At 39.7% G+C, this 27,236-nt stretch overlaps 1 protein-coding gene across 11 annotated transcripts in view; it reads left to right on the plus strand.

Moving 5' to 3' along the window:
- The window catches only part of HHAT (hedgehog acyltransferase), a 495,443-nt gene that overhangs the window by 279,105 nt on the left and 189,102 nt on the right, over nucleotides 1-27,236 (plus strand). For all 11 annotated transcript variants that reach the window (XM_082399944.1, XM_082399935.1, XM_082399943.1 and 8 more), the window contains one exon: nucleotides 25,479-25,623. In XM_082399944.1, coding sequence (XP_082256070.1) covers nucleotides 25,479-25,623 — 145 coding nt within the window. The remainder of the gene's footprint in view (nucleotides 1-25,478; nucleotides 25,624-27,236) is intronic.

Here is a 27,236-nt window from a genome sequence, read left to right on the forward strand (position 1 = left end):
TTTTATTGATCTTTGCTATCGTTTCCTTCATTTCTTTTTCATTTATTTCTGATCTGATCTTTATGATTTCTTTCCTTTTGCTAACTTTGGGGGTTTTTTGTTCTTCTTTCTCTAATTACTTTAGGTGTAAGGTTAGGTTGTTTGTTTGAGATGTTTCTTGTTTCTTAAGGTAGGATTGTATTGCTATAAACTTCCCTGTTAGAACTGCTTTTGCTGCATCCCATAGGTTTTGGGTTGTCGTGTTTTCATTGTCATTTGTTTCTAGGTATTTTTTGATTTTTCCTTGATTTCTTCATTGATCTCTTGGTTATTAAGTAGTGTGTTGTTTAGCCTCCATGTGTTTGTATTTTTTACAGATTTTTTCCTGTAATTGATATCTAGTCTCATAGCATTGTGGTCGGAAAAGGTACTTGATACGATTTCAATTTTCTTAAATTTACCAAGGCTTGGTTTGTGACTCAAGATATGATCTCTCCTGGAGAATGTTCCATGAGCACTTGAGAAGAATGTGTATTCTGTTGTTTTTGAATGGAATGTCCTATAAATATCAATTAAGTCCATCTTGTTTAATGTATCATTTAAAGCTTTTGATCTCTCCTTTGAAGGAAGACACCTTCAGGCTGCTTGTTAGTTATTCCTACACAAAGGAGAATCTACATCTCAAGCTGCTCACCCACCCCACCCCTGATTTCCATTTCATTGAATAATTTAAATACGTCCTCCTCCCCCCATCCCTTGTCCCTTCTTCTTTGCCCAAGAGTGTCCTGCTGAGCTGATTTATGTCCTTTCTGAAGCAGTAAAATTTCTATGTATAGACTTAATTGAGAAAACATGCCTCCAGTGAAAATCATGGATGGTCAGTCTAATGGTTCTTGGAGGGACCTGATGCTCTGGTGTGTCAGAAAGAACCCAAAGCTCTGTGGTGATGTCCAGTCAGTTTATCAGTTATATTGATCAGTTTGATTTTGAAGAGGAGTTTGAGAGATCAGTCAACTTGAAAGGATAATTGATTGTAAAACTATTGGCATGGTCCACCCAATGGTTTCCTAGTTCTGTGGAACCCTAACTCACCAGTTGGCAAGATGTACATGGCAGTTGGCCTGATCAGAAAACCTTTTCACTGGAGGTCAGTGATCATAGCCCCAGCTAACTCACTGAAGGAATACAAAGCAAACCTGTCTGAGAAGAGTTATTCTGTTGGACAATGGCTCATGATCTTCTATTCCTCCACCACTTGGATTCATTTCGACAAACAGAGATCAAGTGCTTCCTGTCAATGGCCCTTTTCTTCAGACCAGAGCCCTTCTTAGACTGAGCCCATTTAGGCAGATTCAACCTGGTCCTTTGTTTCTGAGTTTGCTCATCTAGGAAAAAAAAAATTCAGCGCCCTGTGTGGGAGACACATTGCAGTTGGGGAACTCTGAGTGAAAAACTTGATCCCTCCCTCCTCATTCCTTTTTTTGCATATTCTTTTGGTGCTTCAGTGAATACAGTGTACTAGTCTATCAGTGTATAATGGTACAGTCTATTATTAGTCAATTTCCTCCATGAATAAGGTACCTCACCTGGCCTCCTATCAGGATGATCATCTTTGCAGTGGCTCCTTTGGATTAAAGAGACAATAAAACCATGGAATGAGAGCTTTTCTCTATGAGGAGCTAAGTGATTTATATTTTAAAAACGGACTTGTCTTCATAAATATCATAAAATACTAATTGGCCTATTCTTCCCAGGCATTGCTCAGAAGAAAGGTCTGGGCTAGAGACAGATGTTTGGGAGCATGTAGATGATATTTTGGAGCTGTGGAATTGTCTGAGACTTTCTAAAGAGAGGGAGTACAGAAAGAGAGGAAAAGGAGACTGCCCAGGAATGAACCTGAGGACACCAATATTTAGAAGTTAGGTAGAGAAGGAGGGGCCAAGAGGTGGGAGGGAAATCTAGAGGATAATTTCACAGAGACCAAGAAAAAGAAGGTACTTCATGGAGGGAGTGGTCAATGGTGTTGATGCTATTGGGGTGTCAAGTCAGGTGAGGTTATGGCTCCATGTCAGAGTGCCAACAGTGGAAGAGAAGAGCGGTGAGTCATCATCCCCATCCCCACGAGTTTATGATTTGGTTGGAGAGGCAAGATGTGTGCAAACCAGTTGAGGACCAGTATGAGGCATTATGTGCAGAGAGACCAGATTGAGTCATAGAGGCAGCTGATGTTCATAAGGGGTGGTGGTCAGAGTGAGCTAAGCTTTTAGGAATGGTTTATTTAAAGATCTGGGGCTTGAGTAGGATTCTGAGGAATTAAGATCTTGGATTTGGATAGGTAAGTAGAGAGAAGACAGGCTCAAGGCCAGGGGAATAGCACACACAGCCTGAAGTCAGGAGTGGGCATGCCATGTTCAGGTGAGGAGGCTGCTTTGACAGTCAAGGGGCTGTCACTGGGGAGAATGGAGGAAAAGAGGTTAGAGAGGCCAAATGGTCCCCCCATAGATTTGAATGCCAGACTTAGAAATATAGAAATGCAACACTTAAACAAACAGGAGAGCATCAAATTAACATATTAATCCCACACGTTAAATTAGCCTGTTGTAGTAGCTTGCTAGCCCTCACCTGCACCCCTCGGTCTCAAAAAAGCAATGCCCATTGTTATGAACAGTGTGTTCCTTGGTGGATGACGACCTGTTTGCGCCCCCCTCATTGTCTCCCACTCCAAAGGATCATTAACAATGCAGGAAACATGGTGCAATTCACTGGTTATACATTTTCTTCTCTGTGGGAAATCTGAACCCGTGCCTTAACCCCTCTTGGTCTGAGTGGTAGAATGCTGCAAATAATTCCACCTTTTAGTTCAAATATGTTTAGAAAGGCAAAAGCATTTTCAAAGGTTCTTTTTTAACTTTCCATTACTGAGTCTGCTATCTGACAGAGAGAAGGCTTTGAAATGGAGGCAGTTTTCAGATATTCAGCCCCCCTGGTCTGGTCAACTCTGGAGCTTCTGCTGCCTTTCCCGTCCCTCTCAGTTTAGGCTTGAGCAAGGCAGGGGCTGCTCTCTCATCATTGCTGCTGCCAGGGCACTGTTGTCCATTCTCCCCTCCGAGTGCACAGCACAGACCCTCATCCTGGCAAACTCTAGCCTTGGGAAAGAATACTGAGCCAAAGATGAGATTCCACGGCTTGAATGTAAATGGTTGAAACAGGCTTTTCTAGGTGGCTCATGGTATGAGATTCTTTACGTGAGAGACCCTGATTTCTGCTTCTACAGCACAGATAAGTGGTGGTTACTCTAATCAGTCTAGTGCCTAGCAGTTTTCTATACATGAGCTTAGGAAGAAGCACAATCTTATTACGTATATGCTGAAGCTTTGGATGTGTGTTCCCAAATCTGGGTCTCTTTTTCCTCCCAGAAAATCCAAATTACCCACTGGAGGTAGCAGAGCTTGAGTTTTCAGTGTTCCTATTATCAGTGGAAGGGTAAAATAGTCCCTTCTTTCCAAAATAATATGCACATACTTAGTGCAATATATTTTTACAGTATGTATTTATTTACAGTGTATATTCATGTATTATGTATGATGTGTATTGTGTATATATGCTGTGACTGTGTGTAGCATATATATAGTGCATTTATATATGTATATATGTATGTATATGTGTATATATTCATATTATTTGGAATTATATTTTACTTATTTTTTTATACAGCAGGTTCTTATTAGTTATCCATTTTATACATATTAGTGTACATATGTCAATCCCAATCTCCCAATTCATCACACCACCACCCCGCCCTGCCACGTTCCACTCTTGGTGTCCATACGTTTATTCTCTATATCTGTGTCTCTATTTCTGCCCTACAAACCAGTTCATCTGTACCATTTTTCTAGGTTCCACATATATGCATTAATATACAATATTTGTTTTTCTCTTTCTGACTTACTTCACTCTGTATGACAGTCTCTAGATCCATCCACGTCTCTACAAATGACCCAATTTCATTCCTTTTTATGGCTGAGTAATATTCCATTGTATATATGTACCACATCTTCTTTATCCATTTGTCTGTCGATGGGCATTTAGGTTGCTTCCATGACCTGGCTACTGTAAATAGTGCTGCAATGAATATTGGGGTGCATGTGTCCTTTTGAATTATGGTTTTCTCTGGGTATATGCCCAGTAGTGGGATTGCTGGCTTGTATGGTAATTCTATTTTTAGTTTTTTAAGGAACCTCCATACTGTTCTCCATGGTGGCTGTATCAATTTACATTCCCACCAACAGTGCAAGAGGGTTCCCTTTTCTCCACACTCTCTCCAGCATTTGTTGTTTGTAGATTTTCTGATGCCCATTCTAACTGGTGTGAGGTGATAGCTCATTGTAGTTTTGATTTGCATTTCTCTAATAATTAGTGATGTTGAGCAGCTTTTCATGTGCTTCTAGGCCATCTGTATGTCTTCTTTGGAGAAATGTCTATTTAGGTTTTCTGTCCATTTTTGGATTGGGTTGTTTATTTTTTTAATATTGAGCTGCATGAGCTGTTTATATATTTTGGAGATTAATCTTTTGTCCGTTGATTCATTTGCAAATATTTTCTCCCATTCTGAGGGTTGTCTTTTCGTCTTGTTTGTAGTTTCCTTTGCTGTGCAAAAGCTTTTAAGTTTCATTAGGTCCCATTTGTTTATTTTTGTTTTTATTTCCATTACTCTAGGAGGTGGATCAAAAAAGAGCATGCTGTGATTTATGTCAAAGAGTGTTCTTCCTATGTTTTCCTTTAAGAGTTCTATAGTGTCGGGCCTTACATTTAGGTCTTTAATCCATTTTGAGTTTATTTTTGTGTATGGTGTTAGGGAGTGTCCTAATTTCATTCTTTTACATGTAGCTGTCCAGTTTTCCCAGCATCACTTATTGAAGAGACTGTCTTTTCTCCATTGTATATCCTTGCCTCCTTTGTCAGAGATTAGTTGACCATAGGTGCGTGTATTTATCTCTGGGCTTTCTATCTTGTTCCATTGGTCTATGTTTCTGTTTTTGTGCCAGTACCATATTATCTTGATTACTGTAGCTTTGTAGTATAGTCTGAAGTCAGGGAGTCTGATTCCTCCCGCTCTGTTTTTTCCCCTCAAGACTGCTTTGGGTATTTGGGGTTTTGTGTCTCCATACAGATTTTAAGATTTTTTGTTCTAGTTCCGTAAAAAGTGCCATTGGTAATTTGATAGGGATTGCATTGAATCTGTAGATTGCTTTGGGTAGTATAGTCATTTTCACAATGTTGATTCATCCAATCCAAGAACATGGTATATCTCTCCATCTGTTTGTATCATCTTTAATTTCTTTCATCAGTGTCTTATAGTTTTCTGCATACAGGTCTTTTTTCTCCCTAGGCAGGTTTATTCCTAGGTATTTTATTCTTTTTGTTGCAGTGGGAAATGGGAGTGTTTCCTTAATTTCACTTTTAGATTTTTCATCATTAGTGTATAGGAATGCAAGAGATTTCTGTGCATTAATTTTGTATCCTGCAACTTTACCAAATTCATTGATTAGCTCTAGTAGTTTTCTGGTGGCATCTTTAGGATTCTCTATGTAGAATGTCATGTCATCTGCAAACAGTGACAGTTTACTTCTTTTCCAATTTGGATTCCTTTTATTTCTTTTTCTTCTCTGATTGCTGTGGCTAGGACTTCCAAAACTATGTTGAATATTAGTGACCAGAGTGGACATCCTTGTCTTGTTCCTGATCTTAGAGGAAATGCTTTCAGTTTTTCACCATTGAGAATGATGTTTGCTGTGGGTTTGTCATATATGGCCTTTATTATGTTGAGGTAGGTTCCCTCTATGCCCACTGTCTGGAGAGTTTTTATCATAAATGGGTGTTGAATTTTGTCAAAAGCTTTTTCTGCATCTATTGAGATGATCATATGGTTTTTATTCTTCAATTTGTTAATATGGTGTATCACTTGATTGATTTGCATATATTAAAGAACCCTTGCATCCCTGGGATAAATCCCACTTGATCATGGTGTCTGTTCCTTTTAATGTGCTGTTGGATTCTGTTTGCTAGTATTTTGTTGAGGATTTTTGCATCGATATTTGTCAGTGATATTGGTCTGTAATTTTCTTTTTTTGTAGTATCTTTGTCTGGTTTTGGTATCAGGGCGATAGTGGCCTCATAGAATGAGTTTGGGAGTGTTCCTTCCTCTTCAGTTTTTTGGAAGAGTTTGAGAAGAGTGGGTGTTCGCTCTTCTCTAAATGTTTGATAGAATTCACCTGTGAAGCCATCTGGTCCTGGACTTTTGTTTGTTGGAAGATTTTTAATCACAGTTTCAATTTCATTACTTGTGATTGGTCTGTTCATATTTTCTATTTCTTCCTGGTTCAGTCTTGGAAGGTTATACCTTTCTAAGAATTTGTCCATTTCTTCCAGGTTGTCCATTTTATTGGCATAGAGTTGATTATAGTAGCCTCTTAGGATGCTTTGTATTTCTGTGGTGTCTGTTGTAACTTCTCCTTTTTCATTTCTAATCATATTGATTTGAGTCCTCTCCCTCTTTTTCTTGATGAGTCTGGCTAATGGTTTATCAATTTTGTTTATCTTCTCAAAGAACCAGCTTTTAGTTTTATTGATCTTTGCTATTGTTTTCTTTGTTTCTCTTTCATTTATTTCTGCTCTGATCTTTATGATTTCTTTCCTTCTACTAACTTTGGGTTTTGTTTGTTCTTCTTTCTCTAGTTCCTTTAGGTATAAGGTTAGATTGTTTATTTGAGATGTTTCTTGTTTCTTGAGGTAGGCTTGTATTGCTGTAAACTTCCCTCTTAGAACTGCTTTTGCTGTATTCCATAGGTTTTGGATTGTCGTGTTTTCATTGTCATTTGTCTCTAGGTATTTTTTGATTTTCTCTTTGATTTCTTCAGTGATCTCTTGGTTATTTAGTAACGTATTGTTTAGCCTCGATGTGTTTGTGTTTTTAACGTTTTTTTCCCTGTAATTGATTTCTAATCTCATATCATTGTGGTCAGAAAAGATGCTTGATATGATTTCCATTTTCTTAAATTTACTGAGGCTTGATTTGTGACCCAAGATGTGAGCTATCCTGGAGAATGTTCCATGCACAGTTGAGAAGAAAGTTTAATCTGCTGTTTTTGGATGGAATGTCCTATAAATATCAATTAAATCTATCTGGTCTATTGTGTCCTTTAAAGCTTGCGCTTCTTTATTAATTTTCTGTTTGGATAATCTGTCCATTGGTGTAAGTGAGGTGTTAATGTCCCCCACTATTATTGTGTTACTGTCAGTTTCCTCTTTTAGAGCTGTTAGCAGTTGCCTTATGTATTGAGGTGCTTCTATGTTGGGTGCATATATATTTATAATTATTATATCTTCTTCTTGGATTGATCCCTTGATCATTATGTAGTGTCCTTCCTTGTCTCTTGTAACATTCTTTATTTTAAAGTCTGTTTTATCTGATATGAGTATTGCTACTCCAGCTTTCTTTTGATTTCCATTTGCATGGAATATCTTTTTCCATCCCCTCACTTTCAGTCTGTATGTGTCCCTAGGTCTGAAGTGGGTCTTTTGTAGATAGCATATCAATGGGTCTTGGTTTTGTAGCCATTCAGTGAGCCTGTGTCTTTTGGTTGGAGCATTTAATCCATTCACGTTTAAGGTAATTATCAATATGCATGTTCCTATTACCATTTTCTTAATTGTTATGGGATTGTTTTTGCAGGTCCTTTTCTTCTCCTGTGTTTCCCACTTAGAGAAGTTCCTTTAGCATGTGTTGTAGAGCTGGTTTGGTGGTGCTGAATTCTCTTAGCTTTTGCTTTTCAGTAAAGCTTTTGATTTCTCCATTGAATCTGAATGAGATCCTTGCGGGTAGAGTAATCTTGGTTGTAGATTCTTCCCCTTCATCACTTTAAATATGTCATGCCACTCCCTTCTGCCTTGTAGAGTTTCTGCTGAGAAATCAACTGTTAACCTTATGGGAGTTCCCTTTTATGTTATTTGTTGTTTTCCCTTGTTGCTTTCAGTAATTTTTCTTTGTCTTTAATTTTTGTCAATTTTATTACTATGTGTCTTGGTGTGTTTCTCCTTGGGTGTATCCCACTTGGGACTTTCTGCACTTCCTGGACTTGGGTGGCTATTTCCTTTCCCATGTTAGGGAAGTTTTCAACTATAATCTCTTCAAATATTTTCTCCTTTGGTCCTTTCTCTCTCTCTTCTCCTTCTGGGACCCCTATAATGCAAATGTTGTTGTGTTTAATGTTGTCCCAGAGGTCTCTTAGGCTGTCTTCATTTCGTTTCATTCTTTTTTCTTTATTCTGTTTCGCAGCACTGAATTCCACCATTCTGTCTTCCTGGTCACGTATCCATTCTTGTGCCTCAGTTTTTCTGCCATTGATTCCTTCTAGTGTATTTCTCATTTCAGTTATTGTAATGTTCATCTTTGTGTGTTTGTTCTTTAATTCTTATAGGTGTTTGTTCTTTAATTCTTCTAGGTCTTTGTTAAACATTTCTTGCATCTTCTCGATCTTTGCCTTCATTATTTTTCCGAGGTCCTGGATCATCTTCACTATCATTATTCAGAATTCTTTTTCTGGAAGATTTCCTATCTCCACTTCATTTAGTTGTTTTTCTGGGGTTTCATCTTGTTCCTTCATCTGGTACATAGCCCTCTGCCTTTTCATCTTGTCTGTCTTTCTATGAATGTGGTTTTTGTTCCACAGGCTGCAGGATTGTAGTTCTTCTTGCTTCTGCTGTCTGCCCTCTGGTGGATGAGGCTATCTAAGAGGCTTGTGCAAGTTTCCTGATGGGAGGGACTGGCGGTGAGTAGAGCTGGCTGTTGCTCTGGTGGGCAGAGCTCAGTAAAACTTTGTCTATCTATTCATTTTTAAATCTCTGAGAAGTCAGAAATGCGCAGAACTTCCAAAATATCTCACTTTCCTTCCAAAGCCTAGAAATAAATGTTGCTTTAAAAAGCATATCAAGCAGCTGCTGGCCTTATTTGAGATGAGCTGGGTTGGAATCAATGTACTGTTGATCACCAACATGTATTGAAACACACAATTTAAGGTGGCTCTTGCTTTCTCCTCTGGTGTCAACCCTGTAATCCACTCAATAGGCCAGAATGAGTGTTGGAACGGCCACTGTGTAGCCCCTGAAGGGTGACAGGAAAGAGTATAATATAAACGGTGCAGGACATCTGTCAAGCCAACTATGCAGCTATTGAAAGTGATGATGTTGAAATAATTTCACTGTGAGAAGATGAAAATGAAGAATGAGAAATAACAGGTAAAATAAAAATTCATTTTATTTAGAAATTTAAACATAGAAAAACGTATGGAAGGTTATACACTAAAACGTCAATGGTGGGATTATTTATTTTGCATGTTTTCTTGTTTTTGCTCATTTATATTTTCATCCTTGTCTACCGTGAATAAGTACTGTTGTCTAATCAAAGGTTATTGAGAGAAAAGGGAAGAGGGTGCACCTACCCTCTGGTTTTGCTTAGCTGACCCTGGATGCTTAGGTTATGTTAGAAATTGAAAGTTAAAGTTGTCATTCTCAGGAGCAGACGGATGTGCGACTATTGTAACTGCCATCCTGTACTGTAGAAGGAACTGCGCCAGACACTGCACAAAGGTCTTTCATGTTCGTTATATTATTTACCCATCACAACAACCCTTCAGGGCAAGTGTTACTACCTCCAGTTTTACAGATGAGGAACCTAGAGATGAGGAATGTATAAGTAATCTTTCTAAGAACAGGTGGTTAGTTTGATAGAAAGAAGTCAAATCCAGTTACTCATGATCTATTCAAGCCTCCTTGATTGCAGGCTAGGAGTCTTCCATGATAAACCCAAGCCACTTAGATTACTCATCCGCGTCCCATCTCCTTGCTGCTTGTGCACATTTGGCATTCGATGAATCGACAAAACAGCCTTCAGTTCTTAGACAACTTGTGTTTTAAGTGTGACTCCACACAACTTGTCTGTGGAATAACTCTTCTGAAAAATTGGTCCAAGAGAAGTGAGAATGCTCCCCAAAGCACTTTTACTGCATTATCTCGTGTGATTTTAATAGTAGCTTGATAGGTAAGTATCATCATTATCCCTATTTTACAGTGCAAAATACCAAAACCCAGAAAGTTTAAAAAATATATGTTCATGGTTCAAAAGTCAAATATTACACAAGGCTTAATTTAGATAAATAAATAGAAGAGCTGTCTCCATTCCTCCCGCTCTTATGTTCTTATCTCCATTAGCAACAACTTTTTTTGAATTTTATTTAATTTATTTTTTATACAGCAGGTTATTAGTTATCTATTTTTTACATATTAGTGTATATATGTCAATCAAAATCTCACAATTCATCCCACCACAACTTTCAATTCTCTTAGTTGTTTCTGATATTTACCTCTGTCTTTTTAAAGTGTATTCTATTATTCTTCACTTATGGATTATAAATATTAAGTAATTTCTACATGAGGTTTTAGCCTCTTAGACATACTCCCCACTTCTCCTCCTAATTTAATAATATCTCTCCCTTTTGTTAAATCAGAACTCAGTTTACATTATCATCACTATGTTAAGTGTGGCTCCCTGCCAAACCAGTTAATGTACTATAATTGCATTTTCTTTCTTAGTCAACCATTTCCCCAACTCAGATTAAGAATTGCCTTGCCTATTTTGTTTGATTAATTGGTTTACTGTCATCACTTCTTTCCAAACTCCCTAATAAAATTGGAAAATCCCTCAGAATAGTGTTTTATTTTCCATGTGGTCAGATGTCTCTGGTAATCTGTCAGTTCTCTTTATCTGGAGAATATTTCTTGAAGACCTTCCATCCTCCCTTCCCATCTGGATTATTTCTCTTCAGATCTGCTCTATGGCTGTTGTCCTGACATGTGCCCTTTCTTCTCTCCTAGGCTGAATCTCTGTGTCTTGGGCCCCAGATCTCCTTGTTTTTCCCCCTCCCTTTGATTTGCTCGAGCACATCCTTTAGTAGCTTCCTTAGAAAGGGATCATGGGTGATACTTTTTTTTTTTTTTTGAGACCTAGTATTTCTATAACTCTCTTTATTCTACCCTCACATTTAATTGATTATCTGAGCACTGAATTTTAGGTTGAATAGTAATTTCTCCTGAAAATTTTCAAGATATTATTTGTCTTCTAGTTTTTAGCTTTACTGTTGAGAAATGCCATTTAATTCTTGATTCCTTGTATGTAATCTGTTTTTCTCTCTGGAAGCTTAATGCAGATACCTTTGGTAATTCTGAAATGTCATTGTGCTGATTGTCCCTGACTTTAGAATCTCCTTGACGCAGTTTATTTATGGAAAAAATAACTTCATCATGGGCGGGGGTGGGGATGGGGAGAAAGAAGAATCTTTATCCTTGTGGTCCATATGCTCATTACCCAGGTTTTTAACCAATCTCTGTTTTTTTCCTCCATGGTTTACTGTTGTCATCTGTAGTATATGGTATCTCTAATGCCTGGGACTTCTGGGGACCTGGTATATGAGTGACTTTTCTTCTCTTTGGCATCTAGTAGTATTCAGGTATGTCAGCTCTGCTAATTCATTCATCTGCTTTCTATCTTATAAAGATGGTTTGACTTTGCTCACTTGCTGTTCACTTCTCTTCCATTCCTTGTCTGTGGATTTATACCTTTCCAAATGTTTACTTTTCATTTTAATGGGGCTTGTGAAGGGAGCAGAGATGTCTCATCTACTATGTTTAACTGAATGTCACTAGAAGAGTTTTCTGTGCCATCATTTGGTGAATTATTTTGGAATGCTTTACCTGTTTGTCAGTTTTAGATTTTTAAATGTCAAGTTTGCTTTAAAAGCAGGCCTTGCCCTAAGCTGTTGTTTCAGTGTTTGAACAGGATATAGCTGAGGCCATAGCTGTGACATCCTAGGCTTATTTAATAGTCCCAATGGACCTCAGTGCTGCTTAGAGAGGGAGGACCCCAGTGCCATGAGCAGCCACGACTTGGGTGTGATGGTCGTCTGGATTCCATCTTTCCACCCATGTGCCTTGACTCTCTATACTCAGGGGAGGTGGCCAGACTCTAGGGTCATTTAGTGGAAAGATTCTTAGATTTCCTTTTTTTATTCTTTTATTCTTTATAATTTATGAAGTCATTTATGACCATGTGATCTTGAAAAAAATGCAGATAAGGCTGAAGTTCCTCTAAGACACTCATCACCCAAACAGACACACCTTGTTCACTTTCCTCCCATGAAAGGTAGCCATTGTTATCAGATTGCACTGTAGCCTTGCATACCTTTCATACTTTGTATGTACATATATGTGTGTGTGTGGTTTAGAAATGTATAAATATTTTTAACTTTTCACTTTTTTCCCTCCTCATGTTATGTTTTGAAGATGTTTCTGTATTAGAGTATGTAGATCTGCATAACTGGACATAATATGGATATGTGATAATTGATTTATTCTATTGTTGAAAATTATTCTATTGAAAATTTAGGTTGCCTCTCATTTTTTTTTTCTTTTGCAAATGCAGCTGCAGTACATTGCCTGTTCATGCCTCCTTGTTCATAAAGTGTTTCTTTAGGGCAATACCGAGAATAGAATAGAGCAGGAGTTGGCAAAGGATGGCCCAGGGACCAAATCTGGTCTGCTGCCTGTTTTTGTATGGCCTGCAGCAAGAATGCTTTCTATGTTTTAAAATTGTTTTATTCAGTGATCTTTCCCTCACTGAAAGGTCACATTTAATATATTGTTAATATCCAAATACACACGGGTTCATTTTTGGGCTCTCTTTTCTGTTGCATTGATCTATTTAATTAGTCCTGTTTAAAATATTAGAGTTTTGAATGTCTTGATTCCCAGTAAGGAAAGTCCTGTGCTCCTTTTTGTTCTTTTTCGGGGTTACATTGGCTATTTTTGCACATTGCTTCTTCTATATGAATCTTAGAATTCCTCAAAAGTGAAGTTTCTCAAAACTCCCTTTGGTATGCATATTGGAATTTATTAGATTTGCTTTGAATTGTATCTTTGAGTAGAGTTGACATGTCTGTAATGCTGAGTCTTCCCAGCCTTGAATAGTTATTTATTCAAGTCTTCCTTTAAGTTCTTACATAAAGTTTTATCATTTCTTAGAAGTCTTGTGCATTTCTTTTTCTTTTTTTTTTTTTAAGGTTTTAGATTTTTCTTTTATTATTATTCTAAGAACAGTGAGTTTCCATACACAAGTAAGTTCCATGATTCTGTTGCTTCAATATGCATATTGCTTTCACTTTCTTAATGCTTCGCAACAATATATTTTTTTAACATCTTTATTGGAGTATAATTGCTTTACAATGGTGTGTTAGTTTCTGCTTTATAACACAGTGAATCAGTTATACATATACATATGTTCCCATATCTCTTCCCTCTTGCATTTCTTTTTGAATTATTGCTATTGTGTAGGAAAGGTATTGATTTTTGTTTTGAGTTGATCATTTTGCATCTACTTTAAATCTTTTTTTAGCTCTAGTGATTTGTTGGTTGTTTCTTTTGAATTTTCTAGATTGATGGTCATATCATCTACAAATAATGACAGTTTTGTTTTTGCCAACAATTTTAACTCCTGCTGCATTTAATTGTTTCACTATACTTGGTCCTTTGGTACAGTTTTGAATGATAGAGAAAAAAAATGTCTTTTTCTTGAAGCTAGTGGGAATATTTTCTCTGGGTTTTTGACATACCCTCTTTATCAACTTTAAAAAGCTTACATTTTTGGCATCTATTGAGTGATCATATGATTATTCTGCTTTAATTATTTAATCCCATGAGTTACATCTAATGTTTTTAATGTTGAATCATCCTTCCGTTCCTGGGATAAATCTTACTTGATCTAGAGTATTCTTTGAACCATTCCTGTATTTGATTTGCAGCTATTTAATTTAGAATTTTTAAGGTAATTTCTGGAACAAAGATTGACTTCTGGTTTTCTTTTCTTGTTTTGGCTTTTTATGACTTTGGTATCAGAGTTATGCTGGCATCATCAAATGAGTGGAAGCTTCCCATGGTTTTCTACCCTCTGAAACAGTTCCTATGAGATGGAAATTATCTGTTTCTTGACCATCTGGTAGAACTTGCTCATTAAGAACATCTGGGCAGTTTTTCTTTGAGCATAGAGCTTTGACCACTGTTTCAATTCTTCTATGTTTATGCTTTTTTTTTTAGTCTTCCTACTTTTTCTATGAGAGTTTTAGGTAGTTTAAATTTTCTAGGTAAATTATCTTTTATCTAGGTTTCCAAATATATTGCTGTATACTCTCCAAAGATTTTTAAATGTCCTATATATTATTTCCTCTTGTTATTTCACCTTTTTTCTTAATTGATCACACTTGCCAAAGTTTATCCATTTTATTGTTCCTGCAATAAAAACTTTTAGCTAAAATGAATGAAATTTAAAGTAATTTACTGGTGTGTTAATTTTTGCTTATTTTTGTTGTTGGTGAGCATAAACTTCATGATAAATTTTTTAAATGTACTTATATTCCTTTCCTGGCTTAGTACATGTTCAGTTTGATTATGGCCCACATGTGTATGAAAATTGCATGTATTCACTATTCAGCAGATCTGTCTATTAGACAAGGCCTAATAATTCTTGTGATAAAACATACATAACAGAAAATTTACCAGTTTAGCCACTTTTACATGTAAAATTCAGAGTCATTAAATACATTCACATTGTTGTGCAACTGTCACCACCATCAGTCTCCAGAATGTTTTTATCATCCCAGATTGAAACTCTGTGCCTACTAAACAATGACTCCTATTACCTCTTCCCCCTAATCCCTGGAAACCACTATTTTACTTTCTTTTTCTATGAGTTTGACTATTCTAAGTACTGTATACAAGTGGAATTGTGCAATATTTGCCCTTCTGGTTCATGATTATAACTGAGCCTAACGTCTTCATGATTCATCCATGTTGCAGTGTCTGTCAGAATTTCCTTTCTTTCTAAGGCTGAGCAGTATTTCCATTCTACATATATACCATAGTTTGCTTACACATTTATCCATCAATGGACATTAGGGTTGTTTCTATCTTTTGTCTATTGTGAATAATACTGCTATGAACATTGGTATACAAATATCTGTTCTGTCCCTGCTTTCATTTCTTTTGAATACATACCTAGAAGTGGGTTGCTGCATTATATGATAATTCTATTTTTAATTTTTGAGGAACTGCCATACTGTTTTCCACAATGGCTACACCATTTTGCATTCTCACTGGCAATGCACGAGGATTCAATTTTTCCACATCCTCATCAACACTTATTTTCTATTTTTGATTATAGCCATTTTAGTAGGTGTAAAGGTGTGGTTCATGTGGCTCATTGTGGTTTTGATTTGCATTTCCATAATGAATAGTGATATTGAGCATCTTTTCATGTACTTATTGACCGTTTGTATATCTTCTCTGGATAAATATCTATTCAAGCCCTTTACCCATTTTTGAATTGGGTTGTTTTTCTGTTGTCAGAATCCTTTATATATTCTGGATATTAATCCCTTATTGATATGTGATTCTAAATATTTTCTCTCATTCTTTGGGTTGCCTTTTCACTCTGTTGATAGTGTCCTTTGATGCACGAGAGTTTTTAATTTTGGTGAAGTGCAATTTATCTATTTTTACTTTTGTTGCCTGTGCTTTTGGTGTCCTATCCAGGAAGTCATTGATAAATCCAGTATCATGAAATTTTTTTCCTGTTTTCTTCTAAGAGTTTTATAGTTTCAATTCTGATGTTTAGATTTTTTTTTTTTTTGGCTGCACCACGCAGCATGTGGGATCTTAGTTCCCAGACCAGGGATCGAACCTGCGCCCCCTGCATTTGAAGTGTGGAGTCTTAACCACTGGACCACCAGGGAAGTCCCTGATGTTTAGATTTTTTTTTTAATTTTTTATTTATTATTTATTTATTATTTTTATTTTTGGCTGTGTTGGGTCTTTGTTTCTGTGTAAGGGCTTTCTCCAGTTGCGGCGAGTGGGGGCCACTCTTCATTGCGGTGTGCGGGCCTCTCACTATCGCGGCCTCTCTTGTTGCGGAGCAGAGGCTCCAGACGCTCAGGCTCAGTAGTTGTGGCTAACGGGCCCAGTTGCTCCACGGCATGTGGGATCTTCCCAGACCAGGGCTCGAACCCGTGTCCCCTGCATTGGCAGGCAGATTCTCAACCACTGTGCCACCAGGGAAGCCCTGATGTTTAGATTTTTGATTCATCAACTTAACTTTTGTATCTGGTATAAAGTGAGGGTTCAAATGCACTGCTTTGCATGTGGATATCCTGTTTTCTTAGCACAATTTGTTGAAGAGTTTAACTACCCCAGCCTTCTTTGGTTTACATTTTCATGAAATATCTTTTTCCATCCCTTCACTATGTGTGTCCTCAAAGCTAAATTGAGTCTCTTGTAGGCATCGTGTAGTTGGATCTTGTTTTTTAATCCATTTAGTCACTATGTGCCTTTGATTGGATAATTTAGTTCATTTACATTTAAAGTAATTATTGATAGATATGAACTTACTAGTGCCATTTTGTTAATTGTTTTCTGTTTGTTTTGTAATTCCTTTGTGTTTTGGTTCCTCTTTTGCTCTATTCCTTTGTGATATGATGATTTTCTGTAGTGGTATGCTTTGATTCCCTTATCTTTGTATATCTACTGTAGGTTTTTGCTTTGTGGTTGCCATTATGTTTTCATAAAACATCTTATACTTGTAACAGTCTATTTTATGCTGATAACAAGTTAACTTCAAATGCATACAAAAGCTCTAGGTTTTTACACTTCCACTCCACACATTTTATGTTTTTGATGTCACAATTTACATTTTTTACATTGTGTATTCATTAACAAATTATTGTACTTGTAGTTATCTTTAAAACTTTTTGCTTTTAACCTTTATACTAGAGTTATAAGTGATTTACCCACCACAATTACAACATTAGAGTACTCTGAATTTAACTATATATTCACCATTACCATTAGGCTTTATACTTTCACATGTTTTCCTGTTACTAATTAGCATCCTTTTGTTTCAACTTGAAAAAAATCCCTTTAACATTTCTTGTAAGGCTGGTCTAGTGGTGATGAATTCCTTCAGCTTTTTTTTGTTTTTGTTCTGGAAAACTCTTTATCTCTCCTTCAATTCAGAAGGACAACTTTGCCAGGTAGAGTATTCTTGGTTGGCAGTGTTTTTCTTTCAGCAACCTGAATATATTATGCTGCTCCTTCTGGCCTACAAAATTTTTGTTGAAAAATATGCTGATAGTCTTATGGGAGTTCACTTGTACATAACAAGTTGCTTTCTCTTGCTGCTTTTAAGGTCCTCTCTGTCTTTAACTTTTCACAGTTTAATTATACTGTGTCTTTGTGTGGGTCTCTTTAGATTTATCTTATTTGGTACTGTTTGGGCTTACTAGATATAGATGTTTGTTTATTTCCCCAGGTTAGGGAAGTTTTTAGCCATTATTTCTGTGAATAAGTGCTCTGCCTCTTTCTCTCTTTTCCTTCTGGGACCCCCATAATACATTGGTCTGCTTGATGGCATCTATAAGTCCCTTAAGCTATCTTCACTCATTTTCATTCTTTTTTTTTTTTTTTTTTGGTTCCTCTGATTAGATGAAGTCCACTGCCCTGTCTTTGAGCTTGCTGATCTGTTCTTCTGCTTGATCTAGTTTGTTGTTGAACTGTTGAACCCTTCTATTGAATTTTTCAGTTCAGTTATTGTATTCTTCAGCTCTATGATTTCTGTTTGATACTTTCTTATATTTTATCGATTTTTTTCACAGGGAATTGCTCCATATATAGCTGTCCATTCAGTGCCTCCACGGGAGGAGTGGAGTTCAGGACCCCCTTATGTCACCATCTTGATTGACCCTCCTGTTCTTTTTCAAGATTGTTTTGACCATTCAGGGGTCCCTTGAGATTTCATGTTAATTTTAGTATGAATTTTTCTGTTTCAGCAAACAAAAATCTTTGGGATTTTGATAGGGATTTCATTGAAGCTAAAGACAGCTTTGGGTGGTAATATCATCTTAACAATATTAAGTATTCCAGCCCATGAATATGGATGTCATACCTACAATGTTTTGTAGTTTTCAATGTACAATATTTTGCCTCCTTTGTTAAGTGTATTCCTAAGTATTTTATTCTTTTTGATGCTATCGTCAATGGAATTATTAATTTCCTTTTCAGATTGTTCATTGTTAATGTATAGACATGCAACTGATTTTTGCATGTTAATTTCATATACTGCAACCTTTGCTGAATTTATTAGTTATAACTTTTTAAATAGAATCTTTAGTGCTTTCTACATATAAGATCATGTCATTTGTGAACAGAGGTAATTTTTCATCCTTTTCAATTTGGATGCTAGGCCTATTAATTTCTATTCAGCAACTCTGTATTCTTTCTTACTTTTGGTCTGTTAGGTGTCATTTTCTAGGGAGATATCCTAAACCTCCTTCTGTAATTGTGAATTCCAATTACTTTTTAAAAGTCCAATGTCGTTCTAAGCCATATTGTTCTTGAAGATGTTGAGGTCCTGAAATTGACACTTGGTGGGTATCTATCAACCATTGCTAAAGGAACACATGCATGAAGTATCTGTGGAACAAACATTTCTTGAAAATCTACTTTGTATCTGGCACTGAAGAGATCAACTTCTTGAAGATTCCAGTGTAGAGGAGGGGATAATCACTGTTACACAGGAGTGAAGTTGTATAATGTAGTGGGGGGTAGTAAGACATTGAGTTAGAGAAACCTGTGTGAATCCTGCTCTGCACTACCAGTGTATGTAACCTGGGGCCAGTTACTTAATGTCTGCTCCTCTAGTTCTTCCTTTGTAAAATGGGAATAATTTAACCTACTTTGCAGTATAAGTAAAGCTCCTCACATAGTGAATTTTTTTACATTAAAAATTGTAAAAATTGTAGCTCTCTAAGACCTATAGATTGATGCTATCTATCCCATAGCTTATAGAAACAGAAAATAGGTGACTAACACTCCCAGGTTTAGGGTGGCCTACAGTTATCGAATACCAACTGTGAACTAGGTAGATGGGGAGCTTGAGCTTGCTCTGGGCAGCACAGTTAAAAGGTGGAAAGCCAGAACCTGAACCCAATTTTGGCTGGTCCAAAGCCATTGCTCTCCTGAGCTGACATTGGGCTGGAGCTTTAAGAAGGAATAAGGAGGGCACATTCTAAGTAGAGAAAACAGCTTGTACAAAGGCACAGAGATGTAAAAGTGCATGTTATGTTTGGAGAGCAGTGAATAGAGCTATACCATTGATAAAGAGTGGTAGGAGTTAAGGTTGGAAAGTGAAATGGGCTCTGATTGTAAAGTGCCTTCCCAGTTTCGATTTTCGTCCGTAAGCAACGAAAAACCGCTAAAATACTTTGCATAATGGAGAGTCATAGTCAGTGTGCTTGATGAACTAGAGGGATAAAGGCCAGAGTAGAGCATGCCAGTTAAGAAAGAGGCTTCTGCGAAATCCAGAGCAGAGACGTACAGACTGGAGGTGGGTCCATGGTAGTGGAAAAGTAAAAACACAGGGTGACACGGTTCTGTCGGCCATTCCAGAATTTTTAGCAGGACTCCAGGCACTTAATATATGGCTTAAGCTTTCTAAATGTAACAGGAGACAGCTGTTTGCTTAGTTATTTGAAAGTGGTCTGAAATTTCTTCATATGCTGCATGGATTTGGATCCTAAGTTCTAGCCTCTGCTGTTTTTAACTGAACTGTACTTCTAAACTATGGAGCAGGTAACTGTTCCGTTTAAGCAAAACCGGCTTTGCCTTCATCACTGCAGGTATCTGACTCTCTCTTAGGAGCATGCATTGCTTAGATCACAGTAGCAAACAGAGGTTGAAAAATTTAACTTCATTGCCCAGAGATTTTTTGATGCTCCATACATGTACAAGGGGGAAGGAAGTGTTGCTTTCTGAGTGCCTTCATGTATTCATTTGGCTTGGATATAGCATGGGGATGGAATAGTAAGGAAATCAGGAGATTCCGTAACTTATGTAGGGAAAAGGGAGGAACAGGTGTAAGATAATTACTGAGCTCACACAGAGTATGCGTGGGCCTTGGGTGATACAGATTGAAGATTAGGCCACGCTGTCCTTCAGGAACTTACCATGCTGGTGGGAACATGAGAGAGATGGGTAACTGGTAAAACACAGACTTCTAAGTGGAAATGACCCAAGTGCCTTGAGAAAGGAAGCAAGGGGAGCAGTGTCCTGGCAGGTTGGTACAGAGATGGGACAGGGACACTGGAATGACTTTGGGGTTTGAGTCCTCCTGACCCCGAGCGTTTCACTCTGACCACCCTTCTCTTTCACAAGAGCTATAATTGTTTCTTTTGTTGTCTTTGGTCTCATCATTGTGCCTGTGGGGTGTCCACCCCTCGTTTGCTCTCCCTGGTCTGCACTAGTCTCTCCCATTGCCATGTCCTTGTTTATCCTCTCTTTCCCTCTGGTTAGTGTTTTTATTAGAAAATGAAAAACTTCAGTGATTATATGGAAGAACTGTGTCCAGCTGCTCAAACCCACCCAGTTTCTTTTTTTAGCTTTTCCCCCACTTAAAAATAAACAGCATCAGGTCCCACTTGCCAAGCCTTTGTCACTGTCTCCAGCAGCCGTTCCTCCGGCCCATATGCTCCCCCAGATGCTCAGCCCGTCCCCTCCTCCTGTCTCAGCCCCACGTGCAGGGTCCCCGGAGCACAGCCACCTGCAGCCCCACCACACCATCTGCCTCTCACCCCCCATGGCCACTCTGAGCATCACTTCTGACCCAGATTCCATGGACCGCACCCCCCAGACCCTGGCTTGTTTGCCTGGCCAGTCCTGTGATTTCCAAGGACAGGATGTTGACTGGAAAAGATAGAGGGGTTGCCATGGAGATGTGAATAAACACACTTGCAGACACCTCGCAGCAGGAACTGCAAACTCTTCTGACAGACGTTTAGTTCAGCCCCAGGTTTCCTTTGTTTGGGTTACATGCCTCACCTTTGGAGTTGGTGTCTTAGAGGGAAGTTTAGAGCCATCGCTAAACTGTTAGTTATAGCATTTCCACACACCAGCTCTTGTTTCTTCTTTCAGAGACAGCGAGCTCACCCAGAGGAATTAGAGGGTACCTGCCCTTGGGCCTGAAGAGTGGGTTATATCGACACTAACATGGAGAGAAACTGCCCCAACCTGTCGCATGAGTTAAGAGTCTGTGCGAGAGCACTGGTCACCCCTGCAGGGGAACAAAGTGGTGCTTTCCAGCGTGCTCGGCCTCCCATTCCTCCTTTCTCCTCCAGGTTTCAGGGCTGTGAGGGTGAGGCGGTTGCTGCGTCTTGCCTGAACATAACTGGGGACACAAGTGGCTCCTCCTCTCTCAAATGTGATACCAGGTGGTAGTGGGGGGGAGGCGAGGGGGCCTAGCACTGGGACACTATAAAAGAACGCTTTCCCTGTCCTGGGATGCATTTTTTCTGGGCCCCAGGGGGAAAGGGGCATGTTTTTGCCATTGCTCCTAATGAGAGAGGAAGGGAGGTTCTGTGCCCCGTGGGCCAAGAGAGAAGTTAGCTCTATAATGAAAGTAGAAGAAAACCTTTGATCCTTTCTCAAGAGGGCGCTGTTGACATTTTGGGCAGGACGGTTCTATCCCACACATTGCAGTATGTTTATAATCCCTGGCCCATCAAATGCCACAGTTACCTCCTGGCAATTGTGTTGTCCTTGGGACAACGAAAAATGTCCAGCAAATTTCCAAACATCCCCTGGGGTACAGTGCCACTCCCAGTTTTTTTTTTGCTGCCAGAATATTGGATGGCCACAGACTCATCTATCCTCTGGGAAGAGACCGTGACCAGACCAGGGCTCCTGTTTATCCTCATGTAGTCATGTTAATGAGAATGAAAATCTGTTTACTAATCAGTGCCTTATCTGGTCAAGTTGGCGGTATGAAAATACCTGATGGCTCTTCATTGCACAATGATTTTATTTTTCTCCCTATTTGATTTACAATTCCTCAACCTTTCAAGCACCTGAACCATGAGGATGGGTGACATATAACATGTGGGGCTTGACCCTGCACATGAACAACCTGCATCCTAGATGTGAAGGACCACAGGAGTGATGACAGTAATTGCAATAGGACTTCAGAAGAGACAGTGCAAAAGATACAAAGTGTTTAAAGTGGGAATTTTGGCCCTGTGGCCCTAGGGACTCAGAAAGTCATATTTATTGACAGAGTTGGCTGGGCCAAGGGATCTTCCAGCCTTGCCCAGATGGCATTTTTTTTCTCCTGGGAACCCTGAATTTGGTGCTTACCTCTAGAGTTCCTGTAAACCAGTGACTAAGGCCAGATGGTTCCCAAGATAGAAAGAAATCCCTGATGTCAAATCTGTCACCTTCTACAATGAGACGAGGGAACCCAAAGAGGAAAGACGAGTTGCAGCCAAGACTCCCATCCCCTTTGCTATTAATTATTACCCTCCTGTGGATTATCCAGACAGGTCCTCTTTTTCCTTCCTTCTGGCCCATCATTCTGCCTTCCCACTGATTCACAATGAAGAGACACAATGTTCTGTCAAGTTTGCTGCGTGTTGGCAAGGCTAATTTTGTCAGTTCAGAGGATGGGGCTATTAGTTAAAATTAGGTTTTTGGATTTTCTTTATCATCATCTATTTTGTCTTCCACCCACTCACCCCGGGGTCGGGGGCAGATAATCAAGAATTGCCTATGAGCATCTTGATTTCTCCTTAAGTCTTTCTAGCCTATTGATTCCAACAGCCTGTGCCTTTAACATTCTTGCTAATATTTTTAAAAAATAAATTAACTATTTCTAAAGATTGACTTGTAGTCGGTCATTTCAAATTTTAGATCTTCCCTCCTGTCTCTGAGATCAGAGGCTCCTTTGTATTTGCTCTTATTCTGACTTCTGTTTTTCCTGAGCAGAAATAGGAATTTATTGAGTCATGTAGCTGAGAGAGATACTGGGGTAATCAGAGAATCAAAGGAAGAGCAGTAGGAACCAGGGCCTCAGGTTCTGGAGAGAGGATCCCCATGCTTCCAGCCCTCACTCTCCCCTGCATCTCTTCCCTTGCTCTGCCTCTTTCCCCCCAGCTTTGCCTCCCCCTGTAGCCCGGCCCTCGCCCTGTACCAGGTAACCCGGCACCACAGCCCCGCTTAGCAACCCAACGCAAGCAGTGTTTTCCTCCCTCCTTATCTCTGTGTTGATTATTTAATAATTGTAATCATTTCCCACAAAAGGAGAACTACTTTGAGCTTTAACCAAGCAATGTGGCTCTCTGTAATTGACATTAAAAAGGGAAAGATCAATGGGGTCTTTGAACTCCCCTAACAGGATATAAGGTTAGGGAAGACTGATAGGGTTTGAACAGAAGTTCCTCACGTTCCTTAGAAATCAAATGTGTTATCAGTGACCCCTGTACCTGGAGAGAATTATTTGGGCACATTTATGTCAATTACAACAGTTCATATTTTCTTGATTTATCATTGTGGATTTTTCCCCCTATCCCCCTGCTTCCTCTCACCCCACCTCCTGAGTCACTGCTAATTGAGTCAGTAACACTCAGAAAGTATCTTCCTCTGCTGGAAAATGCAGAAACTGGCAGATTAATGTCTCCTTATTCTCAGAGGTGAAGAGTGCTGAATTTCAATCCTGCTTCATCCCTATTTCTCTTTCATTACCAGTTTTTATGCTGTGTAGTTATCTCTTATCTGGTCTTGTTTGGCAGCATCCCCTGTGCATGCTTGTGGCCTCTCAAGAGGAGGGGGAGAGACTAGAGGTCATCTTGTCTAGTGGCCTCTAACCAGGGGCATGTCAGCATCACTTGAGAGCTTTCCAGAACAACCGTGTGCAGGCAGACAACTTAGTCACTGCCTGCTACACACAGCTTATCCATGAGAAAGCCACACTCTCACATATGGTGGCAGTAAAACCCATACTCCAAAATGATGCTGGAGGAGACAGCCATGGATGGGAAGCTATAGGGTAGCAGGTATATCTGAGCCTACAGACCAGACCTGAGACTGGCAGGGGAGAAATGGGGAGGGGATCAGGAATTCATTTCTCTAGGCTTTCAGAGGACACTGACCAAGGCTTACAGAGTAGCCACAGATGATCCAGAGTAGGGTCACCAGGAATAAGTAAATCTCCTATTTGAGACTCACCCTCTAGCTTAGTCCTTTTTGCCTGTTAATTCAGAATTCTGTTTGTAACTGGAGCACAGCTGAAATCAAGATTCAAGTGACCCCAAGAGATGTGCAGCCTTTAGGAAGATATTCAGGAATGATCTCTAGAACCTCTGCTCTCTCTCTCTTCTATGTCTTTGTTTTTTTGTTTAAATCTTTAAAAATATTTATTTATTTATTTGGCTGTGTCGGGTCTTTCTGCGGCACACGGGATCTTTTCGTTGCAGCCCGCGGGCTCTCTAGTTGCAGCGCACGGGGTTAGTTGCCCCGCAGCATGTGAGATCTTAGTTCCCCGACCAGGAATCGAACCCGTGTCCTCTGCATTGGAAGGCGGATTCTTAACCACTGGACCACCAGGGAAATCCCTCTTTTCTGTGTCTTTGGATTAGGCTGAGGTATTTGTCAGAAACCCTGGGTTGAGCCATAGCTTGTTCTCATTCTGAATCTGCAGTCCCGAAGGACATTCCCTGTGCACGTACTGATGGGGCGCACACACTCCAGACACAGCATTGTGATTCCCACTCAGTAGGGCACCAGAATGATCAATGCTGAGAAATAAACACTTTGTTTAATTTATGAAATCCCTGAGAAAATATTAAAAGGGGAGGAAAAGTGCAGTGAAGACCTTGGATGGACGAGCAGAATTTTTTATCATCATTACTGGAAAACATCTCTCCAGTTCCTGCATATTTCAGGCGCTGTGATAAGCTGACCTTCTCTGATGCTGCTACAAGTTCACTCTCGGTGGGGCATGTACCCTGAGCTCTGATTCCAGGAAGGGGGTTGGCTTGTACTGATTCTCCTGAACCCTTTTAATGGGATTCCTTCTAATAGTGGGTCAGATTTATGGGGGTGCTTCCCAGGGTCAAGATAACTGGCCCAGAAGATCGCCCTGAGCTTGACCTCATTACATAGAGTTGTGCTTGTTATCATGGAGAGGAGTCTAAACAGTTCTTGGACGTGTAGATTTATGTGCAGAAAGCGTGTGGAGACATTTCAGCTAGATCCTAACTAGGTTCGGTGCTTGTGTTACTCATGTCAGAGGGAAGCCCATTTTGGCAGTAGGAAATAGCAACTTGGGAGCGTGTCACTTTGTTCCTTAGACCAGAATGAGCATCTTGCAGGAATAGAAGTTTTGAGAGCTGTTTAAATATCAACCTACCTCAGGCTCTGCAGGGAGGCATCCTGAGCTGGTAACAGGGAGAGGCTGCGTGAAGTCTCAGCCCGATTTTTTCCACCCTTGTGATGAGATGCCTTCTACCTTTTCCCCATAGGCCCAGTTCCTCTCCCCACAAGCTCGCCGTCGATTCCATGCTGCCCTTGCATCTTGTTCCACCTCCATGCTGATCCTGTCCAACCTGGTGTTTCTTGGGGGCAATCAAGTCGGGAAAATCTACTGGAATAGGATCTTCATACAAGGTAAGTTGCTGTTTTCAGACAATTTCTTGTTTTCCGCATTTGTGCAGCTGGTATCACGTATGTGACGGCGGGGAGGCATTCCTTGCTCTATGCATGGTGTGTGACCTATAAAAGTACCAGCCAGGAGCAAAGTCCTGTGTTTAGCTGTGGTTTTAACTGTTCCCTATTTTGATGTACATTTTATCTGCCGTGTGTGATACTCATCATCAAAGTGTACTATCCCAAATCTCCCGAACTCTCTCATTCCCTTCTACTAAGTTACCTCTCCAATTTTTGGATTTTTCCTAATATTCCCTGCTATCTTTAGATCAGCCTTCACTATACTGTAGAGTCTTACCTTGTTCCACTTACTACTCTGAATGTCCTACCAGGAGAATGTTCTAGAAGCCCCATTGTGCTGCTTCTATGGGCATGGTGCCTGGTTTGCCACACCTTTTTGTTGTGGATGTTTTTTTCTGAACACTGGCTTGCCAGCATCAGCAACCAACCTGATGTTTAATGTACATGTGTTTAATGTCATGTATGTCTCCATGTCCACAGCAAAGTCACACCTGCAGCAGGTAAAATTGCATTAGTAATTGCACTGCATTAATAATTGGTCATCATTTATTTATGATCATCATTTCCTTTGGGCTAGAACTGAGAGTTACATCACGTCCTAAGAGTATTGGGAGAATGGGAGCTACTCACAGAGCACATTATTCAGCCAGTTCACTGTGTGTTCAGAGCCAAGGTCCCCTGTTCCGTTTCCCTGACCAGTGACCTGGTTTTGTGTTTTTGGTTTCGGAAGTTTTGCCAAGTGGTAATGGTCATGGCTAGGCTGTTACCTCTACAGCTGGGTCCCCGACAAGCCAGCGATGCTTTGGCTGCAGCCCTTTTAACAACAGAAATAACCCCAACACAGCTGCATGATCCCAGGGTGCCAGGTCATGAATCTAAACTGTGGCAGGCTTAGGTGAGCCAGGCTCAAAGGGACCATGAGAGAGCTCTGTTCTGCTTTCATCTTGTCACTACAGTACCCCTTTGATCTTGCTTTCTGAGAAATGTTTTAGCTGATAGATCCTGAAAAGACCAGGTACTTTTTAAAGTGGAAACTGCCCTTTAATAAAGATGGGAAGTGGACTGTCTTGGTGGCGCAGTGTTTAAGAATCCGCCTGCCAATGCAGGAGACATGGGTTCGAGCCCTGGTCCAGGAAGATCCCACATGCCGCGGAGCAACTAAGCCCGGGTGCCACAACTACTGAGCCTGCGCTCTAGGGCCCGTGAGCCACAGCTACTGAGCCCACACACCACAACTACTTAAGCCCATGCGCCTAGAGCCCCTGCTCCGCAACAAGAGAAACCACCACAATGAGAAGCCTGTCAACACAACTAGAGAAAGCCCGCACACAGCAACGAAGACCCAACGCAGCCAAAAATAAATAAATGAATTAATTAAAAAAAAAATCCACCTGCCAGGGCAAGGCACACGGGTTCGAGCCCTGGTCCGGGAAAATCCCACATGCCGCAGAGCAACTAAGCCCGTGCGCTGCAACTACTGAGCCCATGCACCACAACTACTGAAGCCCATGCACCTAGAGCCCCTGCTCCGCAACAAGAGAAGCCACCGCAAT

This window comes from Balaenoptera borealis (genome assembly GCF_965194805.1).
Source record: "Balaenoptera borealis genome assembly, chromosome: 1".
Lineage (NCBI taxonomy): Eukaryota > Metazoa > Chordata > Mammalia > Artiodactyla > Balaenopteridae > Balaenoptera > Balaenoptera borealis.